General features: G+C 37.9%; 1 protein-coding gene and 1 pseudogene across 14 annotated transcripts in view; one reads left to right on the top strand and one right to left on the bottom strand.

Moving 5' to 3' along the window:
- TPK1 (thiamin pyrophosphokinase 1) overlaps window positions 1–20,082 on the bottom strand; it is a 335,883-nt gene that overhangs the window by 151,270 nt on the left and 164,531 nt on the right. For 12 of the 14 annotated variants that reach the window (XM_081799933.1, XM_081799936.1, XM_081799940.1 and 9 more), the window contains one exon: window positions 12,927–13,022. The exons of the other annotated variants lie outside the window; for them this stretch is intronic. In XM_081799933.1, the coding sequence (XP_081656059.1) occupies window positions 12,927–13,022 (96 nt within the window). The remainder of the gene's footprint in view (window positions 1–12,926; window positions 13,023–20,082) is intronic. 14 annotated transcript variants of the gene reach the window in all.
- On the top strand, window positions 8,396–8,773 carry LOC115936889 (pancreatic progenitor cell differentiation and proliferation factor pseudogene; annotated as a pseudogene).

Raw genomic sequence — 20,082 nt, 5'->3', positions numbered from 1 at the left:
AATTTATTTATATGAATGCTTTAAAGAATCAGAATATTTAGTGTCTATTTTATAAGCATCTAAAATCTCTAGTAGAGGGGCACCTGGGTGGCTCAGTCGGTTAAGTGGCTGCCTTTGGCTCAGGTCATGGTCCCGGGGTCCTGGGATCAAGCCCCACATCGGGCTCCTTCCTCGGCGGGGAGCCTGCTTCTCCCTCTCCCTCTGCCTGCCGCTCCCCCTGCTTGTGCTCTCCCTCTATCTCTATCAAATAAATAAATAAAATCTTAAAAAAAATAAAATAAAAATAAAATCTCTAGTAGAGGGGCACCTGGGTGGCTCAGTCGTTAAGCGTCTGCCTTCGGCTCGGGTCATGATCCCAGAGTCTTGGGTTCGAGCCCCGCATCGGGCTCCCTGCTCGGCGGGAGGCCTGCTTCTCCCTCTCCCACTTCCCCTGCTTGTGTTCCCTCTCTCGCTATGTCTCTCTCAAATAGATGAATAAAATCTTTAAAATAAAATAAAATAAAATCTCTAGTAGAAATGGATGAGAAGACAGAATTAAAATGTAATCAGTGTACTTTGCATTCAGATATTCCTATTTCCTAATGTGTTTCAAAATATCTCGATCCAGTTGTTTGTATTGGAAATTACATAAATTAATATACATGTTGAAGGGGAAGGTACACTGTGGATCCAGGAAAGGTGCTGAAATCACCTGACTTCTACTCAGGCATCTGGATTTTAGTATGCCACTTGCCATTATGGACAAGCACGCTGACCGTGGAATGCTAAGCAGAACTGCTCTGGGAAAGCAGACGGTCATGGGAACAGAATGACATTTTCTACTTCTGGCTACTAAGAGAGGAGAAGAATGGAAAGTGAATACTATACAAATTGCAACTTCTCTGCTGATTTAAATGAGACTTCCTGAGATACTTATGCTCATCACCTAACACAAAGAAGAATGTATTTCTATGTATACATTTCTCTTCTCCTGATCACTTAATTAACTACCACTGAAAATACACTGATCTCATATGCACATCCCTGAGATTAGCAGTAACGTCCTTTTTGTTCTTCAGTCATGACTTAAACTATATGCAAATCATTTCTTACAAATACAGTTATTTTTACTATTGTGAACAATCACAATTATGGATGTAGGTATGACCACAAATGTCTCACTAAGGGATTTACAGAATAAGGAGAAATTTTTGAATCTACCATGCAATTTCAGGATATTCCATTATATGTGCATTATTATTATTATTTTTTTTTTATTTGAGAGAGAGAGAGAATGAGACAGAGAGCACATGAGAGGGGGGAGGGTCAGAGGGCGAAGCAGACTCCCCGCCGAGCAGGGAGCCCGATGCGGGACTCGATCCAGGGACTCCAGGATCATGACCTGAGCCGAAGGCAGTCGCTCAACCAACTGAGCCACCCAGGCGCCCTGTGCGTTATTCTTACAGAAGTCCTCAAGACATTGTTTCCTCCTCCTCTATCTGCAGATTCTGCATCTTCGCAGTGCAGTAATTCAAAATAAAATAGTCCTTTTCATGTAAGGTCAGCATGTCTTCTGCAGAGGAGCATCATACCAACCATATCCGCAATTCTCTGCATTAATAAGAAATTTTATCTGGCAAGTGAGTCATCCAACTGATATTCCTGGTAAGCAAATAAACTTAACCCTTGTCCCGGGGCCTAAAAAGCACACTTCTCCTCTGGCAGGGATGGATTAGGCCGCCACAGCCTCCAAGGCAGTAAGCTTTTTATAGCCGTAGCAACAGCTCCCGAGTCACTACAAAGCACTGGGTCTATCTATTTTCTCTTGTTACACAGCACTATAAAAAAGATTGCTGGTCTCTAAGAAGAAGGGAAAACAGAGATGTGCATTTCTCGTTTGAAGGCTTCTCCAAAATGATCTAGGAAACAGCCTGCTTCTTCGCTCAATGCCCAGAATACCTTCCTTCCCCTCCCTTCCTTCCTTGTCTGATACTTAACTTGCACAGCACCTGTTCCAGAACCTGGATATGTAAGTGGTTACTCTGGCACTTGACAAAGAAAACAATGCTGGTTATACACTAAAAAAACAAGAGGTGTTTTGTGGAGACGTACTTAAGTATAGCTGAATTTGTCTATATGTATACATGTGCTACTTTCTAGAAATCATAAAAATTATTAAGTTTACAACATTGCTTTGAGGTAGATGGGCATGGGTAGAGAAAGTTGTCATCTAAGTCTTACAAGGACTCAGCTATCCAGCAGATGTTGGAATTGAATGGTACTGCTTTCAGTATGACTTCAAGGAAGTCGGCAAGATTTATCCTTATCAAGCTCACAATGGTAAAGGCTCATGAGACAATCGCTATGTATTTTCATTTTTTAGCTTTCAACTTTTACGAGTAACTTAGAACTTAGAAAAAGCAGCAGGTTCTAGAAGTAAAATATCAATTAATAACATGTAAAGAAGGCATTACATGTACCATTTTTAATTACATACAACACATATATCCTCCCCTACCCATAATATGAAGAGAAAAACCAAAAGTATAAAAGATTGAATAATAGCTCCATTTACTGACAAAGCCAAAAAATTTTCAATTATAATGGGACAAGAGCTGGAGCAGTAGAATAAGCCTCATTAAAGTATTTACTTAATAAAATTTACCAACATTTGATAAAAAGGGCTTGCTGAAAAAGGATTCTTCCATCTGTGCACATTCATTCATACAGTAAATATCTATGGAGTGCCCACCGTGAGCCAGGTGCTGTCGTAGGTCCTGGGAATGTGGCAGAGAATGAGCATGTACAATTACCTGCCCACATGATATTTACATTTCCATGAGTGGATACGTAACAGAAACAAACTTCCTAAATATATAGTATGTCAGACGGTGACAGATGTGATAGAGAAGACCCAGCAGACAAAGGGATGAGGATTGCTGAGCCAAAGAACGGGAGAGGAGGCAGGGTGAGGGGTGTTATTTAAAAAGTGAGGTCACGGAAGGCCTCATGGATATGCGCTGCAATTTCCTTAGAAAAACAATTATATTATTCCATTTTCCCCAATGAAAAGTTAAAGGGTAAAACAGAGAAGGGTTCTATATAAACAATTTACTAAAAACAAGTTGAATCTTTCCTGCAGTGGCACCTTACAGCATTCATTGTAGTCTGAGTTATTCTGTGGTTACATGTACATCTGTGTCCTCTATTAAACTGGAGCGTCGGGGCCATGAGCTTAGTCACCTAACCAAGCCTAACGACCGAGACAGGTACTATGCAAAAGTTTGTTAAAGCAATTGGAAGAAGATCTTCAGTAGCTTCGACAGTATGTCTAAAGGGAGGAAGTCTGCCGTTGCAACTCTAAACATCCCTCAGTGAACGTCAGGCACACAAAGGCTACTGCAGGATTAGGGAAGTCAGAGCACACATCCCATTTTCTTGCTGGCACCAAGGCAAGGTGCAAACAAGGTTAGCTGGGTTGTACCACTCACCTCCCTCCTGGATTCAATTACTAAACACACAGATACCATTCTCACCAGTTCCCTGGGAATGAGGAAAGTTGAAGACATCCCCTGGGAAACATTTCGGTTTCTTCTTACATATCTCGATATGTAAGAAGTCCTCCATTTATTTCAAGTTTTGAATATTAAGATAGTTCTTGTGAAAGCAGAATATGTCCAAAACAATGCTCTGGTGAGTCCATGAACCTGGGATATAAACTCTAACTAGTTTAAGGGATTTCTAAAAACACTAATTCTAAAACCATATTAATCTATGAAATTTATTGTAAAATCAAAAGAGCACGATATATTTATATTGTAATGTATTTTGTGAAATACATAAAATGTATTTTATAAAATAAATATAATTAACACAATTACATATAAATTATGTATCTTCTATAATTAACAAAATACATTAAATATATAAGTACATTATATAAAATATGTTGCAGATCACAAGACCTAAAGTATACAACAATATATGACTATTAATACTACTGCTGTTATATTTTTGTTAAGGATTTTGTATGTGGAAGGCAATGAAGTGCTTTGCCTCATAACCTGCTGGTGTAAGTAGATTATTACTCTGATTTTATAGAAAGACCACTCTCTTACACCATACACAAAAATAAATTCAAAATGGATGAAAGACCTAAATGTGAGACAGGAAGTCATCAAAATCCTAGAGGAGAACACAGGCAGTAACCTCTTTGACCTCAGCCATACCAACTTCTTACTAGACACATGGTGGGAGGCAAGGAAAACAAAAGCAAAAATGAACTATTGGGACTTCATCAAGATAAAAAGCTTCTGCACAGTGAAGAAAGCAATCAACAAAACTAAAAGGCAACCTACAGAATGGGAGAAGATATTTGCAAATGGCATGTGTGATAGAGGGTTAGTATCCACAGTCTATGAAGAACTTAAATTCAACAACCAAAAAACAAATAATCCAGTTAAGAAATGGGCAGCAGACATGAATACACATTTTTCCAAAGAAGACATACAAATGGCTAACAGACACATGAAAAGATGCTCAACATCACTCATCGTCAGGGAAATACAAGTCAAAACTACAGTAAGATACCACCTCATGCCTGTCAGAATGGCCAAAATTAACAACAGATGTTGGTGAGGATGTGGAGAAAGGAGAACCCTCCTACACTGTTGGTGGGAATGCAAACTGGTGCAGCCACTCTGAAAAACAGTATGGAAGTTCCTCAAAAAGTTAAAAATAGAACTACCCTGTGATCCAGCAATTGTGTTACTAGGTATTTACCCAAAGGATAAAAAAATACAGATTCAAAGGGGCACATGCACCCCAATGTTTCTAATGTTTATAGCAGCATTATCAACAATAACCAAACTATGGAGAGAGCCCAAATGTCCATCGACTGATGAATGGAAAAAGAAGATGGTGTGTGTGTGTGTGTGTGTGTATATACACACACACACACACACACACACACACACAATGGAATATTACTCAGCCATCAAAAAGAATGAAATTTCGCCATTTGCCACAAAATGGATGTAGCTAGAGTGTATTATGCTAAGTGAAATAAGTCAGAGAAATACAAATACCATATGATTTCACTCATGTAGAATTTAAGAAACGAAAGAGATGAATATAGGGGAAGGAAGTTAAAAAAAAAAAAAAAAGGAGGAGGCAAACAATAAAAGAATCTTCTTAACTACAGGAAACCAAGTGAGGATTGCTGGAGGGGAGGTGGGCCATGGTGGGTGTGGGTGTTAAATAGGTGATGGGCATTAAGGAGGGCATTTGTTGGGATGAACATTGGGTGTTATATTTAAATAATGAATCATAAAATTTTATACCTGAAACTAATATTATACTATATGTTAACTAACTAGAATTTAAAGAAAAACTTGAAACAAAAAACCACAATGCGTTGGAAACAACTCTTTTAATAATAAACATATTTCCTATCACAATTGGTAGACACAAGGATGATAAATCATCTAAACACATGTTGCAGGAGAATTAATATGATATCAAGAATGCTAAGAAGAAGATCCCTTCAAAGAAGAACTAAGGTTTGCCATGATGTTACCAAAAATATATTTATTCACTGAACAAATATTTGTAGAGTAAGTAACTGGGAGGCAATAAAAGATTTTAGGCAGACATGCAGTTAATACAGAAGATAGGAGTTTTAGTAAGAGAACAGAGTGAATGAGGTCAAACATAAGCTAATATAATAACCCAAGTGAGAAATGATGAAGGTCTGAACTAACCTAGTAGCCGTAAGACTGGAAAGAAGAAAGTGGGCACAAGAGATACCTACAGAATTAAAGGGGTGATGACCAACTGGTAAGGGATGGTACAGTAAAATAGAAGGCTACTCTCAGGTTTCTGCCAGGTGGATGGGAGATAGTGCCAGCACACGGCACAGAAAATAAAGAGAAAATGGGATTCTGTGAGAAAGATGAGTTTTCTTTTAGATACTGAAATGAAATTCTTGTGGCTTTCCAGTTAGCAGTCACAAACAGGCTTGGAGTTCTGCATGAGAGGCATCAGTGAGGCAGTTAACTGCAGAGAAGTGTGACAGAATGTCCCTCCAGGAAGAGCCAGGTCATGGAGACCACACAATTTTGACAGGTAAAGAGGCAGTACAAGAATGAGCAGCATTCCTCCTTCTGGAGCCAACCCCGAAAAAATTCTATTGAATGCCAGTTCTCTCTGATTAAATCCTACCATTCTTTGATGCCTTAGGAAACTGGGCGGTTTGAGGAGGTGGGCTGTTACCACAGTTTAAGGATCATCAAGTCTCCAGCCAAGATTTTCAAGCAGGCATAGTCTTCCCATGAAACAGTTGCCAAAATATCCAACAGAGACTCACAAGTTGAGACTTTTTGAAGAAACACTTTAAAGAGTTCATAAAAAGGTATTTGGATTTGCCTAAGTGCTAAGAAGTACTTGCCTTTTTATTCTGTTAACACTGAGTCCTATCACAAAAAGATTATACCACCTGATTGTTAGAGCATATTTGAAACAGTGAGCATCTTTTCTTCACGTAAACTTATTTTGCAATAATTTCAGACTTAGTGAAAAGTCGCCAAGATAGTACAGGGATTACCCTTCACACAGGCTCGGTCATTGCTAACATCTTCTGTAACCATGACACAAACCTATTCCACCTAAGATTGACACCAGTATACTGTTACAGGATTTTCTCCTTCGGTGCCCGCGGTTCTTGGTCACGCCACTTCAAAGAATGAAGAGGGAGACCAGGCAGAGTGGTGGGCAGCAGAGCAAGGTTTATTGAGTTTAGCAATAGTACAAGCTCTCAAAGAGGGAGGGGACCCAAGAGGGTTGCCACAGGAGTTTCTAAGTCTAGGTGGTTTTACGGGCTTGTTGGCTCGATGTTTTAATCTGATTAACCCTCCCTGTGCCTGTCATCCAATCAGGTTTTTGTCACTTATCAAGTGGGAAAGGGTGGAGGGCTCCTTCCAGTGTGGGGTAAAATCCTCTTACAGGTGGTTTCCACCTAGGGCGGGGCGGGGGGTGGTGGTGGGGGGGTTGTCCCTGCCTGCCTACCTTCCAACTAACCTTCATGACTACTACTAGTAACTAAACTCCAGGCTTTGTTCGCATTTTGCCAGTTTTCCGCTAATGCCCTGTTCCAGTTCAGGGACAAATCAGAAAGCCACACTGCATTTAGTTTTCATGTCTCTTTCATCTCCTCTGGTCTGTGACAATTTTTTGATCTTTTCTTATCCGTCATGAAAATTGAAAATACTCGTCAGGTATTCAGGAGAATAATATTCAATTTGACATTCTCTGATTTCTTTTCAAAGATGAAACTGGGATTAGGGGTTTTAGGGCAGAAACTCACAAGTGCCCTTAGCACCCTGTACGTTATCTAGAGGGGCATGTGTTATCAACAAGAATTATTGTTGACATTGATTGATTACTTGATTAAGGTGGTATCTGCCAAGTATCTCTACTGTGAAGTTAGTTTTCATCCCTTTCCAGAATACACGTTGACACACACAACAGATGTATTAAATTCTGCTTTAGATGAGACTGGAATCTTGCCGAAGACATGGGTCCATCGGAGTAGACTGTACTGAGGACACCAGAGATCCTTGGAAGATACTCCTCAGAGCACTATCACGGTTCCTCCTACAACCCTGTGAGTCAGAGCTCATTATAGTGATAGGAGTAATTATTCCAATCAGATACAGTCTTAAATTTCCTTTTCAAGTGAGGAGCAACAGATATTTAGTATGGACATAGCCATTAGTCCATTACAAAACAATAATGTACACCTAACCCAATACTGATAATTAGTGGACATAAGTATTCTAAAACTCATAGCATTTGCAGATGTCTAAACATAATGTATCTGAGAAATACCATGTAGGAATTAAATAGAAAGACTATCTAATATTCCTCACCTAATTTCAATAATCAAGAATTCCAATTCAGACATAAATGCATAGAAACTATTCTAATACATACAAGTCACAATCCAATATTTGCTCAGTCTATTAAAATAATTTTAAAAAACTTAATATGTAATAATCCCATAGTCTTTATGTAGTATTTAATTGCAGTTATTAATATTTGTGTGCATAAAATTTAGGCATTAGCTCTTATTCATATAGTACTTTTTCCACATCCTACATTATTTGATTGAAAAATTGATTAAAAAAATAACATGGGACAAGGGGGATAAAATGTATTAAAGTTTCAACAAATTAAACTAGTATGCATTTAAATTTATACAACCAACAGTGTGCAATTAAGGACAACTTTTCTGCCCAAATTTTGTTTAATATTAAATCTGTGTTTAAAACCTCAGAGACTAGCCCAAGCAGGGAACACCCTGCCCAAGGGGCAGCGGGTGACCGGAGGGGCACCCTGATCCCTGCATGCGCAGGTTTCCACCAGCCCACAAGCGACAGCATGGCAGCCATCCCCTCCAGCGGTTCGCTCGTGGCCACCCACGACTATCACCCCCACTGCCCAGGCTCCCCTTCTAGTAACAGCTCCTGCAGACGTGCAGAGTATGCTGGGGAAGCCATCCCTCACCACCCCAGGGCTGACCCCGGTCACTGGTGGGCAAAATTCTTCTTCGGGAAGTCCACTCTCCCGTTCATGGCTACAGTGTTGGAGTCCCCAGAACGCTCGGAATCTCCTCAGGTCTCCAGCAGCACGATCAACCGTGACTTGGCTCTGGAAGCCATGAGGAAGCACCTTGGTGACCAGCCTGGCAAAGCCAACACCAGGCCACCATCCTGAGTGGCCACCACCAGGCTTCAGGAGGTGCTGGACCCCCCCTCCCTACCCCATAGACTAGGCAGGCTGCCACAAGCAGAAGCAATTGGGTTCTTTTATATCAAAATAGCAAAACACCAAAACGAAGTTGTGAGAATCCCACTCTTTACTATCCAAGCCACACGCAAGTCTTCCTCACACCCTGGAACTGTGTCCCTTGTACCAAGTGGAAAATAAACTCCAAGCAGCCAGTAAAAATAAAATAAAATAAAAATAAAAAATAAAACCTCAGAGACTGAAATACAGAATTCTGTCATCATATAATAGTAGGAAATACTCCAACTGTATTTTAGGAGGCCTGTTATTCTCAGGGCCTTATAATCTAGATTTGTTTTGCTTCTTCCTAAACAACATGCATCTTACATTTTTAGAAAGTTGGAGCAATAGCTTTTAATGTTTTCCACTGAATTCAAAGGTTTAGATCTCAAGTATGCATCATGACATCAGAAAATATATGTGCTCTTTGAAGATCCAGTCATATCAGATGGCATCCTAATAATGTATTATTCATGACTCAGTTACAGATAAATAACGTGGTAATATGAAAGCAAAGCATTAAAAAGTCACACGTATTGGTGAATCCTTTTGCAAAAGAATAAAAGTTGAGGGTGAATAGGTTTAAAATAGATAAATAAATGTAGTGATTTAGGGAAATTTTAAAAAATTAAGCACATGTTCTGGATAGTAAGCTCCTTCAGGGTAAGGACAGACTAATTCAAATTCTATAAAGTTCTAAGATGTTACATAGTATGGTTTCTTAACATATTAAATATTAATTTATCTTATAACTAACATTTTAAAGTGTGTTAGTAAGATAAGTTCTTACAAATATAGACACTTTGATGACAAATTCATATTTATAATTTAGTAAGTAGAAATACAAATGTATGATAATTTGATAGGACTTATTTTTTTTTTTTTTAAAGATTTTATTTATTTATTTGACAGAGAGATAGACAGAAGAGCACAAGCAGAGGGAGTGGCAGAGGGAGAGGGAGAAGCAGGCTCTGCACTGAGCAGGGAACCCGATGCGGGACTCGATCCCAGGACCCTGAGATCATGACCTGAGCCGAAGGCAGACGCCTAACCATCTGAGCCACCCAGGCGCCCCTTGATAGGACTTATTAGGTGGAGAAGTATAAAAGATATTTCTATGTAGTTTATGTGCATTTTAAGTAGAAATTTTGAACAGCCCTCATCTCAAGATGATCTCACTTGGGGGTAGGAGCATCTTTTATTACTTTCCTTGCTAGTCTTTCTAATTTAGCCTTTCTCTTGCTATTACATTAAATCAAATGAAATGCTGTATCTCCAGGTTAAATGTAAAGTCGAGTGGAAGCTCACAGATACTCTATTTCATCAGATTTACTGTAACCTGAAGGTTATATTAAGGAAACCACAAGGTTTTTGTTGTGAGTCATGGAGCCTTCAGTTTATCCAACGATGCTTTTTAAAACACCAAACTAATCACACTGTTGTCCAACTTAGAACTCTTCAAACTCCCTGCCATTGGTTCACTGAAGAGCTATCCATCCTCCCTGAGTACTGAGGTATCTATCCTAGAACGCTCTTCTTCCCTCTGCCATGCAACCCCTATCCATTTATGATGTCTCAGCCCTTCTCTAAGAAGCCCTTCCCCTACCTGTGTTGTATTCAACTCCCCTGTGCGTTCCCATAGTGCACAACACAGACTCAACAGTCACAAAGCACCTCTTCCATGCAAGGTGCTGTTGTTCAGGCATGAACAAGACAGATCTGTCCCAGCTTTGTGGGCTATATGGTCAGGCTGGGAAGAAAGGCTTCCAGCAAACAATTAGAAATAACCAACACAATTACTGGAAGTGTTCAGAGTGCCTTGAAGGAGAACAAAGGGGGTACAGATACATAGAGTGGCAGAAACTAACCTGGAGGAATGGGGAAGAGAAGGCCTCCTTAATGACCTCACCTATTTTGCCATTGTGGGACAGGTGAAGAGAAAGAAAAATTCGAAAAATATTCAAATGATATGCAAAAACAATCTAGGCAGAGGAGACAACACCTAAGGCAGAGAAGGAGAGGGACTAGGGTATATTTTCCAAAGAGAAATAGTAGTACAAGACGAGGCTGGAGAACGTGCTGGGCCTAAATCATGCCAGGGGCCTGAGGCAGCCGTGGAAGTGCACTGCTCCTTTTCCCCCTAGAAAGAACTCGCTAGCGCTGTGAGGGGGCCAGCTGGTTGTCATGGCCCAGTGGCAACTCCAGGATACAGCAAAGTGGGCCACCAAGGCCACACCCTTCCCTGACAGCTTGTAGCTCGTGACTAACCACAATGGGGGTAGGAGGGTCTGGTCCTTTCTGCTCAATGCACGACTGCTCTAACAGGTCTTGATTCTGTCCTCCCTATTGGATCATCCAAGACCTTACCAGATTAGTTTCGCAGATCATATACACCTGATACCTGATCACCCTCTTCCCTCAGTTTAAGGCTCTCTCTGAATTTCAGCGTTAAGTTTGAGATACTATTATTTATTTTCAGACTTAATGACCAAATACTGTATTACAGATACTATCAATTTTACACACATAATTGCATTCCCAGCTTTCAATAATTTCAGTGTTGATGCTAGGAAAACTGAAACACCAGTTGTGAAGAATTTACAACTTCTTTTCTAAGAAACTATGTCTGGATGAAGCAGATAACTCTCAATGGGCTGTGTTCTGTTTTCGTTAAACAAATATTTAATTATAGCAATTTATTGCTGGAAATAGCACAATACATTTGGTATAGTTCAAGCTACAACAGAGATGGGAAATGTTCACTCAATTTTGTTCAGTTTGTACAATGTGCTACTTGTCAATTAGGATAATTAACAAGGCTTGTCTTCAAAGACAGAAAAGGATCTACTACCTCAACTTAGTAAATATATGCCAAAAGCAATCTTTGAAAAACTTTTGTGAGGGAGTAAGTTTTTCTTAGGTCTGCCCCTCCAACACCTCTGCTGTCCTGCCACATAGCTATTAGTCTGCATGAGACAGGTGGATGGATCTCAATCCCGGCTCCAGTCCAAGACAATCAGGGTACTCTCATCCTATGTTGCCCAAACCACGAGTGGCCTAATGGAGAGATCTCAGGACTGAAGTTTGATGATGATGATGGGAAGTGATGTCCCTGCTCCTTTAATCCCCCTATATGTGAAGGGCTAAAATGCTGCTAAAATGCTAAACCATACTAGAGACAAAGCCTACGAAGCAGAATGAAGACAATCAAAGAAACAGACAAGACATCTGAGTTGTATCTGAAGACTACCTATCTGACTATTGAGGCCAGGTTGAAATGTACTTCTTGTTATTTGTACCATCAAAAGCATCTTAATGTACAAAGGTGTTTTGCTACTTTTCTTAGTTTAAAATTACAAATCTGATCGTGCACCTCAGCTTACCCTCCTGCTTCTGCCAGTAAAAGAATGGTCAATTGCCATTCAATGCTTCAGGCTTAATTTGGTTGATCTTCACTAAACACTGGCTTAAAAAATATTTTGCATATTATTTCAAGTACCAAGAAAAATTGTGAAATATAATAAAATATAAACATGTATACTAGCTAACTAGTGTTATTAAATGCTTGGATGCTAGGTGAGAATCATTGAATACTTTAGAGTCCACAAATGCAAAGTAGCAGACTCTTCTCTGATTTAAAAAAGTTGATCATGTTTTGTTTGTTTATATAAGAGTTTGTAATGATGACTCATGGGCCAAATATAGGCCACGTTTGTTTGTTTTGCCCTCACAATATTTAAACACACATATAAAAAGAAAACACAAATAGGTCTTCATGGAAACGATGAATGAGAGATGAAAAGTTGCTACTCATTTTAGGCCAAGAATGAGCTGCCAGTTTCAACTACTTTATATAAGGTCCACTTCACCCATTTTGTGACTTTATCACTATAAGGTATTTGAATCTTTGACCTCTGATTTAAGTGCACATTAATACTTTGGCAGCTAAGTACAGATTTATTCAATATACAGGAAAAATCTGACAGCCAAAACATTCGCACAAGAATAACTAATCACTTCAGAGGAGTAAAAACTTTAAGCAGGATCTTTCACATCCTTGGTACTAAGACTCTTAACCACCAAAAAGGTGTATATCTTACCTGTAAGTCTTTTTCTTCTATCTTTTTTTGGAGCAGTTCAAGACACTTGGTAAAGTCGGTATGGTCTTGGTCAGGCGTTGAAATAATCTCACATCCCTATGTGTTTAAAGTAAGAGAAAAGTTAAGAATTCATAATGATGGCAGCCGTATTATGACAAGATCAAATACTATAAAAGTAAAGACAAGGTATCAATAGATATAGCCTATTATGCCTGTATTATACCCCAATCATTAGTATCATTATCTTTTTTATTTCACATAACAAGACATCTCAGAAATGGTGTTAGAATATCACAATAATGGTCTGATTATGACAATCATTTTACTCAAAAGAAGTGCAGATTTATACTACATTAATGGTCTTTAAGAATCACTGCTGTGATGACATTCGAGATTAACATAAGGACTCTGGTACAAGTATTATAAAATATATTCACAGTAAAACTACCTGAAGTTGAAATGAAACTATTTCTAAAAAAAAAAAAAAGTCTGAATTAAGTGGACCTCCTAAGTTTACTTACATGAATGGAAAAACTCATTAATATTGAACTAACGATAAAACTACATTTTAAGTAAAATCAAGTCAGCTGGTCTATAAAATTCCTTTACAGCACCTTTCTTACCCAAAGTACAAAGCAGCATGAAGAGCTACACTTGCATAAATGTCTCTTGGATTACCTTTTGGAAATAATGAAGTGAATTTATATGGTCTTTGCCTCTTCTACACCAGAGACCTTACCTAGTGGAAAACCAGGAATATACTTACAACTATGAAGCTACGACAGCGCCAGCTTGTTCGCACTCGTGAACTCAGCTAGAGAAACAGTACTTCTGAAATGACCCCTTTTCCTCCACTGTCTTAACAAAGGCAAAGGTGTGTAAAACCGTAACTTAATTCACAAATGTAACAATTCGTGGTCTCTCATAAACAGCTGAGTAAGGGGAAGTTAAATATAATCCAGTATATAAAGTTGCCATTCAAAGACTTTTCAAGGATACAAAACACCCATACTGCCTCCTAAATTATTCTAAGAACTGTTCTCAGTAGATTTAAAGGTTCTTCTTTAACTTCAAGGTCTCTCTAAATGTGTCAAGCTCAACCTGGGCTTCATTCATTTATGACTACTATCCTACAAGGTAGGGACCAATGAAAAAATTAATTTCTCATCATTCAGAAATATACTATGCTCTAAAAGATATATATGTCATTTTTACAAAATCGTTGACATGTACTTTTCTGACCCTAAGAGAACATTGAAATTTACTATAATCACATAAAGGGCATAAAGAAGTTGACTCGTCTCAGGTTAACATTCCTAGAAAAAAGATATGAGAATATGCCAGAACCTACAGGGAAATTATCAGGGCTGAGGAGATTAGATTGTCACCAAACCAAAAAAAAAAAAAAAAAATCACTATACTGAAAGTCCCCTGAGGACAGGAATTATGTTTCACGCATTACTACTTCTAGTGCAGGGCACCAGTCTGCTACATGGTAAGTATTCAATAAATGTTTAACTAATATTCTTGAGGAATAAAAACGTATACTGGCAAAGAAGTAGGAGAGCATGGTATCTTATTGCTAAATACTGCATTTTAACAATGGGAAATCATTTTCATCTTTTTAGTGCTGACCATATAAATAATCACTCCAGCAAAAGGAAACAAAATGAAAAAGGCAAATTGAAATAGCAATAATACAATAGACGATTAACAGACCATTGTTTACGTTCACAGTTATCCTCACAGAATCAACACAGATCCATAGGAAAAATTATAGTGAATGAGAACCCAAGAAATAATCTGGTCCCACTGTAATATTTTGTAGATTAAGAAAATAAAAACGAGAGATTTAAATTGATTTGCTAAACCCTGGACAACTGGGTGCAACAATGTCACATCTAGAAATCCTACTTCTTTACTCTGATGATGTGGGAATAAATACCTAGATACCGGATACAAAAAGGTCATATAACATCTCCAGAGTTGGTTCCGTAAGAATGGTATCACGAGAAAAGCTATGAGCTTTTCCAAAACATATGAGCAAGGCTTTACCTCATCAATTTAAGACAGACACACAAAAAAGTGTAAGTCAGGACATGGAGACAGATTACCAGAACTAAATAATGCGGACTGCGTCTAAACCAAGAACATCTACTGACTCTAACTGAGGTGTTTATCAGCCATCCATAGCTTCTTGGAATTGTCCTGAGTTTAAATGATTCTAATCTCATCACAGATTGAGAAGGAATTCACTAGAAGTGCAAACAGCCCCAACTGCCCTCACAGGGCAGTTTACAACACTAGAAAGGAGACTGGCAAAACAAAGTATCAGCCAAAGTGCAATACCAGGCCTTTGGCCAACTAAAGATGTTTTTACTGTTTTCTGGGTCTTATGAGAACATATTAACATCTAAAAGAGGAGAAATATAAAACCAAAGATCAACTACCAAAATCCTGCAGACAAGGAAAAATGCAGAAATGCTCTAAGGTATCAAGTGATGCTCACCTATTATATATTTATTTATAATTATTTAGGATATACAGTAAGACTCCATTTATTAGACTCAGAAGCCCTGGGTACTGTGAAGAATTTCAGTGGATTAGATGTTTAAAACACAAAACAAAAACTCACACTAATCCAAGGACTTAGAAGATACAAAAAGATAGGAAATTTAGCCAAATAAGTATATCACTTTCCAATAAATGGTTTCTAATATTAGCTTTCTAACAGATGTATATATACTTAAGAATATACAGAAACCTTCCAAAGCATAAACTGCAAAACTCCTTAAAGCACCTTTAACATACCAATGTTTGAGTGGAAACTTTGGTTTCAACTGTTACTGTCTTTGATTTTCCTTAGTTGCTTGGAATAAATTTTTTAGGATACAAATTATTATTTTATGAGCCAGCAGGTGGCTCCAATCTCATTCTATACACTTGCCTTATGACGTTTTTGTCATTATACAAATAGAAATTTAAATAGCTCAATTCTAATAATAAGTTCCCTTTATGGACACACCACTTTTTCAAGCTGTATTATTATTTTTTAATATTACACTTTATTAGTTTTGTTTTATACTAGAATTTAAAAGGAAAAGATTTGGATTGATGTCACAAATTTTAGTCTGTGTAAATATCAAGGCTATTTTAATTTTGTTCTAACCTAAAAGGAGTCTTCTGAAGATGAGGAACCACAATGCCCACCCCATGCCCTCCAAACTATAACCAAATATAAAAGGAAAAACAAGGAAAACTAAGTTCAAACTAGTTTTAAAATTCTGTTCCAGTGTGTCGAATTGACCACAGACTTCCTCATTAGGTCTTTCTCAGTCCATGAATCAAAACCAGGTCTTTCTCATTCCATGAATCAAAACCAGGAAAAGACACATGAAAATTTAATTATAAATAAATTTCCAGAGGCCCAGTCAACTACTTTTTAAGGGCTTACTAGATATATATTGCTTTATTAAACTGCACTGTGTACAGAGGAAGTAGGAATCTACCAAATACTAATGGCCCAGTGGTAAATAAAAACACGAATATCATAATTAGTAAACATGTAAAATATAAATACATGTTTGTTTGAATGTGAGAAAGGGAGCCAAGATAAGGGGAGGCTCTTTTTCTTCCTCTTTCCATACTAAGAAACTCCTAGCCATACTTCACCACTATCCAGTAAGTGCTTGAAAGAAAGTCAGTCTTCTATTCATCCCTAAATTGCTCCTTTGTTTTTGTTGCATAGTAGGGATAATGTGGGCATTTGAAATCTCATTTTGGTTTTGGGGCTAAGCTACACTCTAAAGTAGAGCCAACCACAATACACTGCAATGAGATACTTGGAAAATTACTGATTGATTACATTAGCTTCTCCTCCATAGAAGTATAATGAACATCAAAAAACTGCACTGTTGAGAATCGTATTATAATAGAAAATACGTATTAAGAAATTGAAATAATTTACAATATCAAGGAAGTATCATGAGTTCACATTAAAATGACAGGTGCAGATATAAAAGGTGCAGAAAGATGCAGAAAAGCTACAAATAAGGTAAATTAACCCTCCTGTCAACATGATAAATTAGCAGAGTGGAGGAGACTAAAGACGAAAAATCAGCAAACTTAAGTTACTTGTAGAACTTTACGTGTGAGGGAGTGCGGTCATGGAGAAAGTGAACTGAAGTGGAGCAAATCGCATACACACACACAGAGGCAAAAGCTGTCATCTAGCAAAATCCTTTTCAACGACTCTGGGAATGCATGATCTCCAGTCAGGAAGGGAAGATTCAGTGCTCCCTGAGTATTGGGAAACTAACATCCGCAACTGCAGTTGCTAGGACGATACCGGGGCATGTCAAGCGCTCAACAGAAGTTTGATGGATAGAAAAATGATGGGTGGATTAAAACCATCTCCTCCTCATGGCACTCATGGTGTGCTTCTCTAAAACATACACGGGGATGAGCCTTAGACGAGTCTAACACAGAAAAGCAGCACTGTTATTTTTCCAAAGGTATTACGGCACCACTGCCATAAGAAAATCATGCAACACTTTTGTTTTAGGGCATGACTAATACAGATTCTTAGAGTGGCGACAAATATTAGTGCTTCATACGCAATTAAACAAATTAAAATCCAACAATGTTAACAAAGTTAACATTCAGTGAGGGAAAGAGAACTACCAATGTACACGGAGGCTAACCAATGAAGCACTATGAAGTACTACATTAGTAATTCAATACCTTTGAATGAGTTGTAATTTATTTCTTAAGACCAGTGACAAGGAATCAAACTGACATCAGGAACCTAATAAAAATTTAGCAATAAACAGTTTCCAGAATATGCCCTAGAATGACAATAGCTCACTTCAATTTCTTTTTTTTTTTAGATTTTTTTTCTTTATTATGTTATGTTAATCACCATACATGACATCATTAGTTTTTGATGTAGTGTTCCATGATTCACTGTTTGCGTATAACACCCAGTGCTCACTTCAATTTCTAACTGCTAACATCTATAGTTACAGCAAACACAAAAATGTATGTAATATGTGTAATATATGATCCTAACCAGAGTAAAATCACAAATCATTTAAAACAGATAGGTTTAGGGGTGCCTGGGTGGCTCAGTCGGTTAAATGTCTGACTCTTGATTTTGGTCATGAAATCAGGGTCATGATCTCAAGGTCATGAGATCGAGCCCCTCCACTGCACTAGGCATGAAGCCTGCTTGAGATTCCCTCTCTCCATGTGCCTCTGCCCTTACCCTTCCTTTTCCTTCTCTAATTAAAAACAACAAAAAAGATAGGTTTATGTTCAGGGTGGCATACTTACATTTTTAAAAAAGAAAAAAGTTTAAACAATAAGGGTTATGCTAAATGCTTAGATTAACCAAATAACTGTATTATTACATTAACCAATTTCATTATTTTATAAACCATTAATAGCCTACTTTATGAGTATTAAAATATTTTATTCAAATGACCAAATACTTTTATTATGTAAACTTATTATATCTACCTAATTACTATTAAAGTATTAACCAAACTATGAGCTTTAAGCTCTAAGCCTCATGAAGGTCCTTGTTTGCTACTGCATCCCCAGTACGAGAACCCGACACAGTACATGGCAAGTAGGAAGCATTCAGTAATGAATCAAGTCTCTTATAAAGGCCTACAATCAATTATCAGCTTAGACCAGGGATCAGCAGTTTTCTGCAAAGGATCAGAGAGGAGCTCTTTCAGGCTGTGCAGGCCATAGGCCCTGTGTCCCAACTATTCACTCTGCCCGTGTATCATGAAGGCATCTACAGATAATAGAGGAATAACTGGGATATCTGTGTTCCAATAAAACTGAAATCCGATGGTCATACGCCTAAGATAATTTTCACATGCCATAAAACATTCTTCTTCTTTAGATTTTTTTCCCAACCATTTAAAACTGTAAAAACACTTCTTAGCTTGCCATCTGTACAAAAACAGACAATGGGCCAGATCTGGCCTGTGGGCTGGAGTTTGCCAATGGATCCCTGCTCCAGGCCCACAGTTAGTTTTTGTGATTACAACTAAACCCTATTCATGGGTGAGAAATTTAATAGAAGGATAAAGATTCAGCCCTTTACAAAAATCTCTCTGCACCTCATTTTCCTCATCTGTAATGGAACTAATCTGCCAACTAAAATTGAGACTGAGGTTCCAAGTGATAATGCACATAAAGCTCCAGGCCCAGCAATGAACACAGCAAATGCTCACCTCAGCACTTCCAAAGAATCTCTAGAAACATGAGATGCTACAGTCAGACCACCTCACATCAAAGATCACTAGAGTAAGCAACATATTAATATTCTCCAAAGGACTTTGTGTGGATGTTTACCAAACTATTTTTGAATAACTAAAAGAAATTATTACAAGGCAATGAGTGTCAATAATCCATCTAATTGCAAAAGACCAATGCAAAAGTCATTAGACTGTCATTCTCGATTAATTTACTGTTTGCCAATAATTTAACGAATATAAGTTAATTAGTTTTTACATTTAGCACACATAAAACCTATGAGGTTACAGTATGTTGACTCTTCTAAAACTCTTTAATGGGAAAGAAAACAGATCCTTTGAAAAAAATTGTAACAACATATCAATTGTTATTTCATACGCTATATCCACAGAGAGACTTGGCCTCATTAAAACAAGAGGCAAGGAATTAAGTCTGGTGAAAGCATTCCCAAATCTGCTATTAGCTTATTCATTTTAGGTGAAGTCATTTGGTGCCCATCCATCTACCCAGGACAAGAAAGGACTTGTGCAAATTACCCTGAAGAGATTTTATGGGGCTCTGAGACTTCTACTGTAACTTTATGGGCTGAGTTTATAAGGTTCAGAATTCAGAAGTGTTATTTCCTCCTAGGTACCATGCACACCAATTCTGAATATTTATTTGGAGTGGCTTGCATATAGCCTCGCACCTCGCATAATTAAATGCAATATGTATGTAGCTATAAAATCTAAGATGCTTTTCAATAACCTAAGATTTTTCCTAACTAAATATAACCCAATTCTTTGAAAAATCAGAGAATTTTAAAAGTATGTTAAAATTAGAATCTTAACATTGTGATCTGCTGATAATTAACTGTCTTCCTCATTAAATTAATAACATTTAT

Source organism: Leptonychotes weddellii, chromosome 12 (genome assembly GCF_054177405.1).
Source record: "Leptonychotes weddellii isolate Sample4059 chromosome 12, ASM5417740v2, whole genome shotgun sequence".
NCBI classification, from domain to species: Eukaryota; Metazoa; Chordata; class Mammalia; order Carnivora; family Phocidae; genus Leptonychotes; species Leptonychotes weddellii.
The sequence above is the reverse complement of the archived record's forward strand: the minus strand, read 5'-3'. Positions and strand labels throughout refer to the sequence as shown.